Below are 17,728 nucleotides of genomic sequence, written 5' to 3' on the forward strand. Positions count from 1 at the left end.
TTCCATTCATACGCTACAGAAGTGGTTTGAGTCAAACCAGTTAATATAATTAACTTATTTTATAAGCCAATATAGATTGCAATACATTATTTAGTATGAGGAGTCAGTCCAGATTCAGTCAGTATAAATTTATAATACAGTTGTTTCAGAGTGTTGTCTGACAAAGATCAGATTTCCCCTCTGGTCCTGTCATGTGTAGTGGAGAAAGAGCGCGAGAGAGGCATGGAAACAGTGTTGCAACAAACTGATTCTGGACAGACACGTCCCCAATGTGCCCGAGATCAATGCCACAGCTGAATGAATGCACTGAAAGAGAGAGAGGGATGAAGGGGAGAGATAAAACAGCTGAGTGTATGAGAGAAAGATGGTGGTATGAAAGTAGACTGAGAAAGAGAGAGAAGGCAAGATTGACAGAGCAGCTGAGAGAGCGAGAGCGAGAGCGAGCGAGAACGAGAGCGGTTAGGGGGAGGGCGCAGGGAGAGACTCTCCTTTTCATTGACATTCAAGGGAATGTGCTGATGACTAAAGAATAAATCAGTCCGATAGAGGTTCCTGCCTGGTGCTCCATGTCTCTTAACCCCAGGCAGCCTACACTACAGCACTATATCCCACCTCTATCCACCTCTCCTCTGCTAGCTTAGCAGCCTGTTTATCGACCTCAGCTCTACATAGATCAACGAGCCTGCCTTATAGTGCAGGGGCTCTCAGCTCCACCTGAACTCTCTCTGTCTCTGTCTCTCCTCGACACTCGACACAGAGGTGGCAGATATATGAAGGCTCAGGTAGGTGGGCACATGTCTGTCTGTTGCTGTCAGTGTGTGTTTGATGGTTGCTTGCAGTACCTACCTGGCTGCAGTAGTGGGGTATAAGCGGTGTCCGTGTGTGGCAGTGAGGAGGGATGCAGACAATGGATCCAGAGCTGCAGCTGAGAGCAGAGGCTGCCATGTCAATGGATCGAACGGTACGCCGGAGTGCCGGCTCCACTTCTCTGCTCTGTAGTCTGATGTCATGGTCACGCTGATGCATGTCCCCTGGAGGTAGAGAAGAGAGCGGGAGAAAAAGATAGAGGGGGAGAGAAGTTTTGTGTGTATGTGCATACGTTTATTTAACATAAGTGTGTGTTCTTGTCTGAACAGAGATGGTTTGTGAGGACATGTTTGGCCCTGTAGATCTGTGGCTATTCTGTCCTTTGCTGTCTCTCTTTCTGTAGACCAGGTAAGGGCAACTGGTGGCCGGCAGGCAACCCCCCCCCCACCCCTTTTGTTGGCCGGTGGACCAATTTCACCCCCCAAAAATAAATGCGATATACAGTGGCAAGAAAAAGTATATGAACTTTTGGAATTACCTGGATTTCTGCATGAATTGGTCATAACATTTGATCTGATCTTCGTCTAAGTCACAACAATAGACACACAGCCTGCTTAAACTAATAACACACAAACAATTCATGTTTTTATTGAACACACCGTCTAAACATTCACAGTGTAGGGTGGGGAAAGTATGTGAACCCTTGGATTTAATAACTGGTTGACCCTCCTTTGGCAGAAATAAACTCAACCAAACTTTTTTTTTCCTTTAGTTGCGGATCAGACCTGTACAACGGTCAGGAGGAATTTTACAAAACTGTTTCAGTTCAGCAATATTCTTAGGATGTCTGGTGTGAACCGCTCTCGGTCATGCTACAGCATTTTAAATCGGGTTGAGGTCAGGACTCTGACTGGGCCACTCCTGAAGGCATATTTTCTTCTGTTGAAACAATTCTGTTGTTGATTTACTTCTGTGTTTTGGGTCGTTGTCCTGTTGCATCACCCAACTTCTGTTGAGCTTCAATTGGTGGACAGATAGCCTTACATTCTCCTGCAAAACATCTTGATAAACTTGGGAATTCATTGTTCTTTCGATGATAGGAAGCCGTCCAGGCCCTGAGGCAGCAAAGCAGCCCCATACCATGATCCTCCCTCCACCATACTTTACAGTTGGGATGAGGTTTTTATGTTGGTGTGCTGTGCCTTTTTTTCTCCACACATGGTGTTGTGTTCCTTCCAAACAACTCAACTTTAGTTTAATCTGTCCACAGAATATTTTGCCAGAAGCGCTGTGGAACATCCAGGTGCTCTTTTGAGAACTTCAGACAGCAATGGCTTCTTCCGTGGTGTCCTCCCATTAACACCATTCTTGTTTAGTGTTTTATCGTAGACTCGTCAACAGAGATGTTAGCATGTTCCACAGATTTATGTAAGTCTTTAGCTGACATTCTAGGATTCTTCTTAAGCTCATTGAGCATTCTGCGCTGTGCTCTTGCAGTCAACTCTGCAGGACGGCCACTCCTAGGGAGAGTAGCAACAGTGCTGAACTTTCTCCATTTATAGACAACTTGTCTTACTGTGGACTGATGAACATCAAGGCTTTTAGAAATACTTTTGTAACCTTTTCCAGCTTTATGCAAGTCAATAATTCTTAATCTTAGGTCTTCTGAGGTCTTTTTTGTTCCAGGCATGGTTCACATCGTTCAATGCTTCTTGTGAATAGTGTTTTTTTTAATAGGGCAGGGCAGCTCTAACCAACATCTCTAATCTCGTCTCATTGATTGGACTCTAGGTTACTGGACTCCTGACTCCAATTAGCTTTTGAAAAAGTAATTAGCCTAGGGGTTCACATACTTTTTCCAACCTACACTGTGAATGTTTAAATTATGTATTCAATATAGACAAGAAAAATACAATAAGTTGTGTTATTAGTTTAAGCACACTGTGTTTGTCTATTTTTGTGACTAAGATGAAGATTAGATCGAATTGTATGACTCATTTATGTAGGAAACTCAGGTAATTCCAAAGGGTTCACATACCTTTTCTTGCCACTGTGTGTATGTATATACAGTACCAGTCAAAAGTTTGGACACACCTACTCATTCAAGGGTTTTTCTTTATTTGTACTTTTTTTCTACATTGTAGAATAATAGTGAAGACATCAAAACTATCAAATAACACACAAGGAATCATGTAGTAACAAAAAAAGTGTTCAACAAATCGAAATATTCTTCAAAGTAGCCACCCTTTGCCCCTGACAGCTTTGCACACTCTTGGCATTCTCTCAACCAGCTTCACCTTGAATGCTTTTCCAACAGTTCCCACATGCTGAGCACTTGACTGCTTTTCCTTCACTCTGCGGTCCAACTCATCCGAAACCATCTCATTTGGGTTGAGGTCGGGTGATTGTGGAGGCCAGGTCATCTGATGCAGCACTCCATCACTCTCCTCCTTGGTCAAATAGCCCTTACACAGCCTGGAGGAGTGTTGGGTCATTGTCCTGTTAAAAAACAAATGATAGTCCCACTAAGCGCAAACCAGGTTGGATGCGTATCACTGCAGAATGCAGTGGTAGCCATGCTGGTTGTGTGCCTTGAATTCTAAATAAATCACAGAGAGTGTCCCCAGCAAAGCACCCCCACACCATAACACCACCTCCCCCATGCTTCACGGTGGGAACCACACATGCAGAGATCATCCGTTCACCTACTCTGCGTCTCACATAGACATAGCGGTTAGAACCAAAAATCTCGAATTTGAAATCATCAGACCAATGGACAGATTTCCACCGGTCTAATGTCCATTGCTCATGTTTCTTGGCCAAAGCAAGTCTCTTCTTATTATTGGTGTCCTTTAGTAGTGTTTTCTTTGCATCAATTTGTGCATGAAGGCCTGATTCACACAGTCTCTTCTGAACAGTTGATGTTGAGATGTGTCTGTTACTTGAACTCTGTAAAGCAGAGATAACTCTGGGTCTTTCATTCCTGTGGCAGTCCTCATGAGAGCCTGTTTCATTATAGCGCTTGGTGGTTTTTGCGACTGCACTTGAAGAAACTTTCAAAGTTTTAGAAATGTTCCGGATTGACTGAGCTTAATTTCTTTGTAACGATTTACTGCCGTTCTCTTTGCGAGACACTGTGGCCCCTCATGAGTTCTGTTTTTTTTTTGTGGCCCCCACCCCTATCAAAGTTTCCCATCCCTGCTGTAGACCAATTGTTGTTCCCTCCTGTCCTATCTATGCTGGATCTTCCTTCCTGTCCTGTCTATGATGGAGCAGAGCAGCCATGTCTCCCCAGCCAGCCCAGCTCTCCCCTCTGACTCACGGCAGAGCTCCAGGGTGATTCATCTTGATCAGCACCCGGCAGCACCCTATTAGCATATTTTCAATTAAACCTGTAGCGGACAGGATGGGACCCTCTGACTGCACACTGATTCTTCCTCAATTGTTCCTGCCGATGCAAGCGAGGCAGTGTTGGTTATAACAGACCCCTGCCTGTTTTTCGCCGTTCACTCAGAACTACTGATCTGCAGTCATTTGAGCTGTATACAAAATGGATGGCTTTACCAGAGCAAATGAAACACACAGAGCTGTGAGTGGTCTCTCTCTCTCAGTCATATGGCAGAATGGAGGTTGGGGAAACTACAGTACTGTATGTGTGGATTGTTTCCATACCGCGTTGTGTACTTCCCTCCCTTAATAGCCACCCCTCCTCCCTCGTTCTCTCACTCGATCTTGCTCTCTCTCGCTCTATCCCATCAAGACGTTCTTTGTTGTTTTGTTGTCTTTTGTTTTTCTGCTAGAGATCCTAATGAGACACGGAGTTCCCCTCAGGATCATTAGTCAGAATTCACAGAGTTCTGAATCCCAGGTGTTTTCTCCACATTCCATTGTATGTTTATCCACTGACTAAAATGTACCACTAAATAAAGATGTTGGAAATGACAGTGCACAACACTGTTCTCTGCTCTGTATTCAGCATGGTGTCTGCCTCTATAAAATATGATTTACCTCAAGATCAACCCTCTGCTTAAAACAACTTAACTTAACCTTGTGACTGCACAAGTCAATGTTAACATACTTAACCTCCAGACCGATAAAGGGGACTTGTCACCCTCACACTGGCCCTCCTGTTCAGCTCTCCTGGCAGTAAAGACTGGGCTCTCAGCTCTGTGGTTCTGCTATGCGTCTATAGTACACGTGTGTGGATTGGAAAGGGTAATATCCTGGTTGTCAGGGAGGCTGGTGTGAAAGCACACCCGAGCTGTGCCTGTGTGGTTTCTGTGTACCAGCTTAGTTTCTCCTCTCCTTTAGCTCTGGCTAGCGTCGCCATGGAGAGAGTAAACATCTGTTTTGGGGGGTATCAGACTGTTTCTTAATTTACATTTTTTTTTTTTTACAAAAAGAGGAATCTAAAAATGCACTGGGTGAGGTTTATTTCCAATTGCAGACCTTCCTATCTAAAACAGAACTTACACATCCGAAGGTTGAAGCGGATCCTTTTGGCACAAACATAATACCTTTTTGATTTGGACTGCCTCTACCTAAGTCCGAACAGCCCATCCTTTGTTTCAAAACTAACATAAAATCTAAGACAGGAGAATAACAAGCGTTTGACAAGGAGATAAAGGAGAAAGTGTCATGAAGAAAGTCATGTAATCTCTGTTTCCACAGTAGATACTAAGGTTGTACATTGTGAGAAAACGGACTTCGCCATTAGAGAAAACACTCTCTGAAATGGCCCCTGTTGGTTTATGTCACTCACAGATTACATTTAGGAGTGTCTGGTGCTATTTTATGTGGTATCACAGTGGGAATGACTTGTGGAAAAAGCTACTTTTTCCGAGTGGCACCTCAGCTTTGGAAGAAGGTCATTGGATTAGAATGACTGGGTATCTTTGATGACCGAATTCAGTTTGGGTTGTATAGTAGTAGCCACTTTAACTTAAGAGACTGGTTGATTATTTTAAATGTACTCACAGTTAAAGTTAGCCTTGTACGAACCATCTTGATCTTGCGAGCTCACATTCTGTAGCGAAACAGAATGTGCCCTCATGAGATCAGGATGGTTCGTACGAGATCAGGATGGTTCGTACGAGATCAGGATGGTTCGTACGAGATCAGGGAGCAGGGGTCATTCAGACTGCAGATGAGGCCCGCTACCCTTGAATTGACCTGAGTATTATCCTCGGGTTATCCTGTAGGCTGGGAGAACTGGGCCTGGGGGCTTCTAATGAGTCATTTAGAGGCTACGGGTCAATAGACCCTGCAGCCCACGAATACCAGGGATACCATGTCATGCCGTCATTAAAGCAGTAAGCCTTATGGAGCATATATCACACTGCCCAGGATAAGGCCGAGACAGCGGACAGATTGACACCGGCTATAATTCATTTCTCCGTAATGACTGTCATTTTTGTAATTCATTCTGCAAGACCTAATTGGGGTTGGAGTGTTTTGAGCTGACTGTGTGTTGATGTATTGTGGGTGTGTGAATGTTGTGTGGTTTTTCTCGCTCCATTCCAAACAAATGGCTTCCATCCCTATCGACTTTCAATAGGATGTCTGATGAGATCCAGGAGATTGTGGCTCTGAATGGATTTAATGGACACAAAACAAAGTTAGTCCTGTGTCTTTTGTTGTTGGTAATTGTAAATGAATCCATGTGTCCTGCATAGGACTATCCCCCCTTCTAGTGAATACCTTGGCACTATCTCAAACTGAGGTGTCAGGGCTGCCGAAACATAAAACGTGGTGCTTTATATTTAATTTATTAGAAACATTGCCACTCCCTGCCTGCGGCATGGCACGGGTCTTGACATGCAGTTCTCACAAACTTATAAAAAGAGGGCTATCCTTCCTGTCAGCTTGGAGGGTTTTTGTGAATATGGAGAGACAGTAGATGTGCTGACTTGCACACTTCCAGGACTTGCTGGAAATGAAGTATGAATGGAATGTGCACACTCAGGATATCTGGTTCCACTGGAATGTGTCGACGTGAATACATTTCTTGACACTTGTGACCTGCAGAAAAGTTTGCTTAGTTGCTCATATTCACATTAGATAGGAGGGGGGGGGGGCATTTAGTGAGAGCAAAATAATAAAACGTATGACTGGTTAAATCTTAGTTAGTCACCCCCCCCTTAAAGGACACTTTGTATCCACGTTATTTTACCTAGTGACCTATATTCTGTGTCCATTGCTACATACGACAGACCCAAGGCTTTACAAGTGGAGGAATTTCAGGGACAAAAGTAATGAATAATTTATCTCCTAATTTCCCCTTCATTGTTTAGATGCTTTCAAGCAAACATTTTAGTTAATATTTAAATACTAATGATCCAGGTCCATTTGCAGTTGGGGAAAAAAAAATGCAAACGTCCCAGGTTACCATCTCCAGTAAACTGATAGGCCTACGCTGACAGTTTTCAGAGGTACGTTGTGTGATAGGGGTTTGGATTTGGTTGTTGTTTTCCACTCAGATTTGCAGAGTTTTAGAAAAGAGAAGACGCTAGAAACTGGGCAGGATTTCCTTTCGTTAACAAATTTTGAGGACCTGACATTGCAGTTTCCCCAAACACCAACACACTGCTTTCAGGGGTCAAACTATAGCTATCTGGCTGTCCAATGGAAGCCTGTCCTTAAGTCTATAGTTCAGTTACATACTACTCTAGTGTTTGTTACAGTATCATTATATGAGGGCCTGCTGGACACCTTTTGGGATCCCCACTCATACATTCAACACTTTTATCCAGGGCGACTTAAAGGAGCAATTAGGGTTAAGTGCCTTGCTCAAGGGCACATCAGCAGATTTTTCACCTAGTTGGCTCTGGGATTTGAACAGCAACGCTCTGTGGCTTGTATGAGTCTCTTTTAACAGCTGTGTGTCCAACGGCACTATAGGATAACCTAGAAGCCTGGCAGGCAAGGTTAATATTGTGTGGAAGATTTCCCCTTTTTCTTCAAGTTGAGATCTAACTGTACATCCCAAATCACTGTGATATAGTGTTCCTTATCTCAGCCTTCCCATCCTTTGCACGACATTAAGTGATTATGTCACTCAGTGCTAATCACCTTCTCGGTCATTAACTTGACAAGCCCCGTGGCTGCAGTCACTCCTACAGCTGGCCTAAATCATTTAATACGAAGCGCTTTCTCCAAAAACAACTTTATGGGAAATGAAATATTGTACTACTGTCTACAGCCAAATGAGGAGGTCGTTAATGTGAAATATCATCAGTGTTCTCACTTTCAGAAGGAGTACAAAGTAGGAGAGCGAAATTAAAAAGTAATTCCGCACAGCTCTCATACTCTCAACCTTTGCCCGTGTCAACTTTATCTGTGTCATTTCTTTCTCTTAAAGAAACCTGTGTAATATACAGTATATTATTTGCCGCAGGTCTTTGACAGTGTGACACGTCCTCTAGCCTCGCCACAGGGCAGGCCCTGTTTTTCTCTGTCTGTATTTCCCCTAATCAAACATGGAAAATGTATGATGCAGCGGGCGGCATGAGAAAGGCTTGCTTTATGCCCTGTGCCAACACAAACAATGGTCAGCGCCAGTGCAGACGGCCGGACAGGGAGGTGCTCCTCTAGGGCTCAATAGCCCCAGTGTCTCTGGCCAGGGGGCTGGGATGTTACAGAGACACTGTGGTCACTGCCAGGGTAGCGCAGGGGAGCACACAGTGGGATAGCAGATCTAGCAGACCTCCAGCAGAAGCCCAGGGCTGAGGGAGCAGGCTACAGAGAGCAGGAGAGGGAGAGAACAGGAGACACAACGCAGAGGGAAGGTCTGGAGAAGTGATTAGCTGGATGTGGTTTGGAAGGTGAGTGAGTGAGGGGGAATGTGAGGGTGGCTCTCTTTCTCGCTTACTCTTTTCCACCTCCTTGTAATACTTACATGGTGCGGACATACTTCAACAACAAAAAAAATTCACCTTATTCAACTACCAAAAAAATTCACCTCTGATCACTGATGCGATTAACCAATAGTGCAGGCAGATTAAACCGACAACAGCTGTTATTGTGGGCCGTACAGTCAATTTGCACAAATCAACAGCATCATTCGATTTCACTTTGCTTTTGTGTCTCTAATTTGATTGCATAGACAGGCGTGCTTGTCGATGGCCCAAAACAAACACAGGCCAGTTATTATATCAAGAGCTTTTCTACTCACACAGTTTGCGCTTGGAGGACAGATATCAGGTTTCAATCTATTTCTGGGACCGTCAGAAGCAGACAGTTTTTACCCTCTGATATATCAAAGCCGTTGAAAATCCTTTTAGGAAACAGACAAAGGAAGGAGAGCCGAGGGAGGTGTCTTTTTACAACGTTTGGCCTTCGCTTTACGGACGGGGAGTCTGTCTGATGATGGATTGGTCACCATGGTGCAGTTTGACCAGGAAGCAGATGTCAACTCAAAGCTGTAGTTGGGTTCTAAGGGTCCCACAATGTTTGACTGCTGAAGGAGAGTTAGGGAGTTCTCAGTTTTATCCAGTAGATTAGAAGTGTTTGAAATTTATTGTTTTATTGTTGTGACATACAGTAATAATGCAACTGTACTTCTATTTTTCCAGTACCAGAAAACGATGAGACACAGTTTGATCATGTTTAGAAATTGAAACCGTGCAGGCCTGCCAGATACTGCTTTGGTATTTTGATGTTTTGATGAAATTCAACATGTATTTATTTTTAAATAAGCATCAAGCATTCTGTGAACTATAAGTCAATTGACCGTCTTAACATGCCGCATGACACAAACGCCTCTATGCACTGCTTCAAATAGAACCGTCTTAACTCACGAGCAAAAGCAGGTCAGTGTCTGATTCCATCCTGTGAATCTTTGAATAACTCCATCTCCTTGATTCCACCCTCCCTCCCTCCTCCCGCCATTGTCACAGAGATGCCTGACCTCCTTGTCCTATGACTTCATGATCATAGCTCAGCTCTCCCTCAGGGTCGCTGTGTGTGTGGCTGTTTATAGATATGCCTCTATGCACTTACTATGCCTCTATGCACTGCCTTGCTATGTTGTTGTATTAGGTCTCTTCATGTAGTGTAGTGTTGTCTCTCTTGTTGTGATGTGTGTTTTGTCCTATATTTATATTGTATTTATTTTTAATCCCAGGCCCCCGTCCCTGTAGGAGACCTTTTGCCTTTTGGTAGGGCGTCATTGTAAATAAGAATTTGTTCTTAACTGACTTGCCTAGTTAAATAAAGGTTAAATACATAAATAAAAAATGATAGGAAGATAACAGAAATTGCTGCAATAACATCTCTGGCCAGAAGGTGGCCCTATCACTCTGGACCAGGGATGCTCAACTGGCGGGCCCCACCCCCATCAAAGTGTCATGCACTCTGTGTAGCTAGCCCTTAACCACGGATCTAGGATCCGATTACTCTACCCCAATCCTAATTTAGCCATTAGGGCGATGAAAACATATCTGTCCCTGCGCAAGTGGTTAGGGATAATTCTGTGTCATGCACTCCAGTTGCCATTCTGTGTATTTATATTCTCCGTGGTCACTCACGTTGGGGGTAATCTGAGCACAGTTCTGTATGTAATGGCCGACCATTAGGGATACTCTTAACTGTAATGGCAATACTCTAACTGAGCCTAGTAATGTGTCATATCTCCTTGTTGTGCCCTACAAGTAGGTCCATTTCAATGGAATTTCATCACTGAGCATTAGACAAAAAACAAACTTCTACTAGGTAAAAATCTGACAAGGTAAAAATCTGTCGTTCTGCCTCTGACCAAGGCAGTTAAATTCTCATTGCAAATAAGAATTTGTTCTTAACTGACTTGCCTAGTTAAATAAAGGTTAATAAAAAAAAACAAGTACCAGCATTCTCTGGGTAGAGGTGGTGGTGAATTGTTAATTTCCCTGACAGTGTGTTTACCACAGTGTCACCTCCATTCTCACATGGCTCTATTTTTAGCACAGCAGCACTGTGCTGAAGCATGGTTCTGTACAGGGGCGGGGCTTGAAGAGACTACAGTGAAATATGAGACCTGGTAAAGAGGACTGGAGGCAAAACATTTATTCATGGTCAAACACAGCTCCAGTCCGTTCCCAATAACAAAATGTTTTTACATTTTTTGATACAATCTTAATCAAAATGATTCACAGCTGTAATGGCTGCCAAAGGTGCTTCCACCGAGTGTTAACTCTGGGGTGTAAAAGACATACGCAATCAATACATGCTTATTTCATATTCATTTGGAAAATGTTCTTTCACTTTTATAATGTTGAGTAGGTTGTAGAGATCGGAAGGGGGATCCAATGTTACACATATTTTCGATGACATTTTAAGGGCAACGCCTGGTGCTGTAGGTGTCCTGGAGGACAGGCCGTGTGCACCTAATGGTGCGTTTGGCTGAGCGTGTCACCTCCTTAGTGCCTTGTGGTCAGCGGCAGTGGAGTGGCCATCTAGGCTGTGATGTAGCCAGTCACTAGGCTCTCGATGGTGCTCCTGTAGAACACTGCGAGGGCCCTCGGGGACAGGCCAAATTGAATCAGCCTCCTGAGGTTGAAGAGTTGCTGTCGTGCCTTCTTCTTCACCACATTGTCCGTGTTTGACCATTTCAGCTCCTTTTTTGAGAACTTTTTCACCATCTCTACAGTGGCTCCGTGGATGAGGATGGGGGCGGACCCAGCCTAGTTCAAGTCCACAATCAGCTCCTTTGTTTTGCTGACGTTGAGGGAGAGGTTGTTTACCCGGCAACACACCGCCAAAGTGCCTACCTCCTCGCCTTAGGCCGTCTCGTCGATGTTGGTAATTAGGTCTACTACTGTCGTGTCGTCAGCGAACTTGATGGAGTTTGAGCTGGGGGGGTGGGGGGGTGGTGATGTGGTCTTTGTGGACATCTTGAAGCAGGTTGGGATAATATTGAGAGAGATATTGAAAATGTCTGAAAACACAACAGCTAGCTGTTTGAATGACTTACATACAGTTGAAAAGTTTACATACACCTCAGCCAAATACATTTAAACTTAGGTTTTCACAATTCCTGACATTTAATACTAGTAAAAATTCCCTGTCTTAGGTCAGTTAGGATCATCACTTTATTTTAAGAATGTGAAATGTCAGAATAATAGTAGAGAGCATGATTTATTTCAGCTTTTATTTCTTTCATCACATTCCCAGTGGGTCAGAAGTTTACATACACTCAATTAGTATTTGGTAGCATTGCCTTTAAATTGTGTAACTTGGGTTATTTGTCCCATTCCTCCTGACAGAGCTGGTGTAACTCAGTCAGGTTTGTAGGCCTCCCTGCTCGCACATACTTTTTCAGTTCTACCCACAAATTTTCTATAGGATTGAGGTCAGGGCTTTGTGATGGCCACTCCAATACCTTGACTTTGTTGTCCTTAAGCCATTTTGCCTTTGGAAGTATGCTTGGGGTCATTTTCCATTTGGAAGACCCATTTGCGACCAAGCTTTAACTTCCTGACTGATGTCTTGAGATGTTGCTTCAATATATCCACATAATTTTCCGTCCTCGTGATGCCATCTATTTTGTGAAGTGCACCAGTCCCTCCTGCAGCAAAGCACCCCCACAACATGATGCTGCCATCCTCGTGCTTCACAGTTGGGATGGTGTTCTTCGGCCTCCAAACATTTTTGTTTCATCAGACCAGAGGACATTTCTCCAAAAAGTGCCATCTTTTGCCCCATGTGCAGTTGCAAACCGTAGTCTGGGTTTTATATGGCGGTTTTGGAGCAGTGGCTTCTTCCTTGCTGAGCGGCCTTTCAGGTTATGTCGATATATAGGACTCGTTTTTACTGTGGATATAGATACTTTTGTACCCATTTCCTCCAGCATCTTCACAAGATCCTTTGCTGTTGTTGTGATTTCTTTTGATCTTCCCATGATGTCAAGCAAAGAGGCACTGAATTTGAAGGTAGGCCTTGAAATACATCCACAGGTACACCTCCAATTGACTCAAATGATGTCAATTAGCCTATCAGAAGTTTCTAAAGCCATGACATAATTTTCTTGAATTTTCCAAGCTGTTTAAAGGCACAGTCAACTTAGTGTATGTAAACGTCTGACCCACTGGAATTGTGACACAGTGAAATAATCTGTCTGTAAACAATTGTTGGAAAAATGACTTGTGTCATGCACAAAGTAGATGTCCTAACCGACTTGCCAAAACTATAGTTTGTTAACAAGACATTTTTGGAGTGGTTGAAAAATGAGTTTTAATGACTCCAACCTAAGTGTATGTAAACTTATGACTTCAACTGTACATCCTCCATGAAGAACGTAAGGGCATAGCCCTCCTTGTCCTCGGGGGCTCTCCTCGGCAGCTCAGAGTGTTTGCTGGAATTTTGAGAAAAAGGTGTTAACTCATCCTGTAGGGCTGCATTGCTGTCCAGAATGTGACTGGCGTTCTTTTTATAATCCGTGATCATTAGAAGCCCCTGGCTGTATCTGACCCGCTGAATTGCTCCTCCACTTTGTCCCTGTACCTGTTTCTTGTCATCTTCATGCTTCTACACCTGCATTGCTTGCTGTTTGGGGTTTTAGGCTGGGTTTCTGTACAGCACTTTGACATCAGCTGATGTAAGAAGGGCTTTATAAATACATTTCATTGATTGATTCATTGATCTGCGTAGGTTCTATTTGTACTGTTTAACTATACTCCTTCATTTTCCTGACAAGGCTGCCACGTGATCAAAACAGTTTTGGAGCATGGATTCTGATTGGTCAGACCAGCGTGGTACAGACCTGACCACTGAAACATCCCTCTGGAGTCTTTATTTGTAGATGGGGAGGAGCAAAATGGAGTCATGGTCAGATTTGCCACGAGTAGGACGGGAGATGGCCTTATACTCGTGTCGAAAAGACGTGTGGCTGTGGTCCAGCGTAGAATCTGCATGAGTTGGTCTGAAAATGTGTTGATAGTAATTCGGGAGCACCATTTTCAAGTTACTTTTTGTTAAAGTTCCACGCGGCAATGAACGCTGCCTCCTGCAATCCAGTGATGAGGAAGAGGTGCCCGACTAAGGCTGTTGTTACATTCCAATCAAAGAATGGGAATTTGTCCTGGTCTTCATCCCCACATGAGAGGAGAGGTCGGCTGAAAATGTTACCAGGATGACCCCAGGGCCAACGAGATACGACATATCCAGAGTTGATGACATAAAATCCTGCTTCGAACTGTTCCTGACAGAGTCGATCGAAACTATAGTGATAAACATGACCAACTTGAGGGGAGACGCGTTTACAAAGACAACTTGAAGGGGGTAGACCAGACACGTCCAAGTGTTTTTGGCTGGTGTGTCTAGATCCAGAAACGAATCTACCACCAGTTTATGGGATGCATAGTCTAGTTGGGCAATTCTCCGTGCTACTATGTCACTCCAGACATTTCACGTAATGGGTGATTCGCATCAACACAATATGTTTCATCTGAGTATTTGTTATAGTCAAAATAGTCCATACATGATGCTTTTTTGTACTCAAAAACGAGTTGTATAAGCTCAGGTCAATGAGACCTACAGGCCATAAATAGCAAATAGAAGTTCAAAACTTAAGAACTTAAGTTGATAAAAAGATCTAACACTATTAGCTGATAATATACTGTATGTATTATTATGGATTCATAATCGGCTATAATGGGGTGGTCATTTTGGACCGGTAACACAGAATGAATTAACATGAAACGAACACAACAGGAGGGTTAATTGATGCAAGCTAATTGTTGTTTTGCTGCAGTGAGAGACGGAAGGAAGAAAAGCAGCCCATATATTTAGCTTACTTTCACGTATACAGTACACTGTCTCCATTCTTTGGTGCTATACAACATGACAGACAAATCCCCCCCTATTCTAAACTTAGAGAGCTCAGGCATTACTAACGGATATAGAGACACGTTCTTCAGTCGACATCACTAGTCGATGTCTGATGATCTTTGATGGTTCCTTGAGGATCCCAGAGGCAACACATCTGTTCCAGCTTTGCTGCCAGACAGAATTTGATCTGATGAGCAACGCCTCATATCCTTTCATTACTGTCAGTCCAGCCCATTTATACATTTGTTTCCAGCTCCCTGTTCGACACAGGAATCCCCCCCCCCCCCCCCAGTTTTAATGGTAAAACTGTGTTAGTTTTTACTTTTAACGAGTTGCTTACAATTCACTCCAAATATCCCGGCCCCCTACTTCTCTGTTAAACCGCTGCAGTATCAAACAATGACATCGCCAAGCTAATTGCTTCCAGACCGGGCCGAGAGCCCGACTTTTCGTTTTCTTTTCCATTTCTGGTGCAGCGCTTACCGGCTTTTGGCTTGCAAAAGCAGATATGATAAATGGTGCATGACATCATGTAGACAGCGTTGCACAGCACAACTCTTTCATATACAATAAAAAAATAAAACTCTTGTGAGTGGGTCTCCAGGAAACTAGCTATCGCTTCAATGGAAAAACACTTGAGGTCTTAGGAATCTGCAGTACTGTAGCAGATGCCCGTTTTCCATTTTCATTCATATTTTCGCTTCCTTTTCTGAATGTAAGACTTTCCTAACTCAATATTCTTCATGAATTGCTTTTCTTGCTAGACTGAAATATGGAAATGATCTGTGAAGCTAAAACTTATATGCCATGCAGTGGAGATGTCCCCGATCTACTATGGCTCTTGCCATAGGAAGGAAAAGGGGACAGGAGAGGGCGATGGAGTATGAGCTGAAATGCAGGGAAGCCATGTGCAGTGAGTTGGGGGAAATAGGGTTTTTTATGAGCAAAGAAAGGGCCTCCTGTTGGAATTCCCAACCATGACATCATTCCCATGGAAAGAACCGTGCAGACGCTTGGATAGGGCAGAGGGGATATAGAAGGTTTTCCACACATACTGTATACAGAGAGAGAACGAGAGCGAGATGGAGGATGTAGATACAGAGGGTGTGTTCAGTGTTTAAAGAAATCCAGACTTTTCTTGTACCCAAGTTTAACGGTGCTAGGATGTGTGTTTGGCTTAGTGTATTTAGTGAGAGAGTTAAGATTGCTGTGGGGAAAAATACCCTTGTCATCAGAAAACAGGATTTTTTTTTATGCAGATCATTAATCTAAACTATAAATAATAGAGGTCCAAAGAATCGATTGTTGATCTCTAGCCAAATACTGAAAAAATCCTGATCTCCAGGTTACTTGGTGACAGACATCACAAGCTTTTCTTCAAACCGTACGTCTTCTTTACACAGATACAATTAGCCTGTACTTGCGTGTAAAACTCAGAAATGTTAATCGACCATAAGAAAAGTGATATTCTCCAGACCTTGTAATCATTGCAAACGAATCGAGGTGCCCTTTGATTACACAGCTGCATATCTCAACACTGTACCAGACTGTAATGAAATCCTCCACTCATATCTATTCAGGTCTTGTTTCGAAACAAATGTCAGCAGGGATAGAGTTTATTCATTCATCCCTTGTGATGAAACAACAAAGCTTTGACTGCTGTCGCAGCCCACGGGGCTTTGATAATATTCAGGACTCATCGGGGCTCATTTGAAATTGCTGGTGAACGCTAAGATGCTCTCCCCTCAGGTTTCCTAACGCATCTGAATTGCAAAATAATGAGCATTTAAATTGGATTGAAGGACGTTTTAAGATGTTGCGGGTTTTTGAGACCGTTTTTCTCCTTGGCGTGGGTGTTTTTGTTTACTGTCGGCCGGAACTAAACGGGACTTCACTAAACAGTGGAAAGACTGCGTGACAGGTGATTCCTGTAAGTCGAGTCGAGTCTCTGCTGCTGTGCAATGTGTCGACAGCTGTACAGCAGCACTAGGGTCTGGGTCTCAGTCATCTCCATCTGAAATAGATCCTCAGTCAGTCTGCCTTCCTCCTGCTGCAGCGGCACAGACGTCTGCTGTCTCTATAACCTTTATCTTCCGCACCCGACGCTCAGCTCACAGACACACGGTAAAATATTCACATTTTGTTCCTTGTGTGCTTCCTTCTATTTCTCGCTCTCTCTGTTGTTGGTCTCTGACTCCATTCCTCTCTGTGTCTCTCTCTCTCTCAATCTTCTGTTTGATGTCCCAGATGGGAAAAGGGGACAAAGGAAGCAAAAATGTTCTCCACGGGGAGGCCCAGGGTCCAGGCTTGTAATTAGAGGACATCACCACCTTCCTCCTGAGAGAAGCGCGTCAGAGATTGGTGTCCCCAGTAAACCTGAGCCATCTGGGAACCATTCTTCCTAGTTTTCCAGGAACCTGTTGTCATTATCCCCCCCCCCCCAAATATCCCTGACTGGGGGGGCAGTTTGGCCTAGTCTGCCCCATGTGCCCAAACCCGTTCTCTCAGAGGGGTAATTGTTCTCTGGCCCTCTCCAGTCAATCCTAAAGAGACTAGAGCGCACAGCACCTCGAGCAGGTAATGGTATTGCTGCAGCTCATGTCTGACTGACACACTTGGTTAACTAAGCCATTATGGTGCAATGGGAGACATTCTATGTGCTGCTCCATTATCTTCCATCCATGATAGAGCATGAGAGAACTGAATACAGACGTTACAAAGAATGCCGAAGAGACATCTTATAAAACAGGAAGATGAAAAGAATAGGGGATGAGAGAGGGTTGAAGACAAAAATAGAGAAATAAAGAGGGGTGTAGATACAGAAAGGCTAGGGGACTGTACACTAGCTCTTATGTCCTATGGGATTGCAGTTAGGATTGCATTAGGGATGTATAGAGAGAGGGGAGGGCTGCTAAATTCATACTAAGAAAGCCCTCTCTCCCTCTTTTCCCTCTTGTTGTATATATCCCAACATTCTGCTGGACCCTGAAAGGCTCTATTAATAGAGGTGCTTCCACTGCTTGCTCTCTCTCTCTGTGTCGGCCAGCTCCTCTCTTCCCACTTACATTCCTCCACTGGGCTGACTGTGGACTAACTTCTTTCACTTCTCTCTCTACCA

The 17,728-nt window shown here is 43.8% G+C and overlaps 1 protein-coding gene across 9 annotated transcripts in view; it reads left to right on the forward strand.

Moving 5' to 3' along the window:
- Window positions 1-17,728, forward strand: part of LOC139416277 (IQ motif and SEC7 domain-containing protein 1-like) — a 192,965-nt gene that overhangs the window by 137,109 nt on the left and 38,128 nt on the right. Inside the window, exons 1-2 of one of the 9 annotated variants that reach the window (XM_071164749.1) lie at window positions 16,547-16,734; window positions 16,858-17,187. The exons of 4 other annotated variants lie outside the window; for them this stretch is intronic. Coding sequence is in view for 2 of the 5 variants with exons in the window: in XM_071164752.1 (XP_071020853.1) it covers window positions 8,617-8,630 (14 nt within the window). In the remaining 3 variants the exon portion in view is untranslated. Of the gene's footprint in view, window positions 1-520; window positions 783-8,414; window positions 8,631-16,546; window positions 16,735-16,857; window positions 17,188-17,728 lie in introns of those variants that run through there. 4 more of the 9 variants (XM_071164747.1, XM_071164752.1, XM_071164745.1 and 1 more) reach the window with 4 other exon arrangements.

The sequence above is a fragment of the Oncorhynchus clarkii genome, chromosome 9 (genome assembly GCF_045791955.1).
Source record: "Oncorhynchus clarkii lewisi isolate Uvic-CL-2024 chromosome 9, UVic_Ocla_1.0, whole genome shotgun sequence".
NCBI classification, from domain to species: Eukaryota; Metazoa; Chordata; class Actinopteri; order Salmoniformes; family Salmonidae; genus Oncorhynchus; species Oncorhynchus clarkii.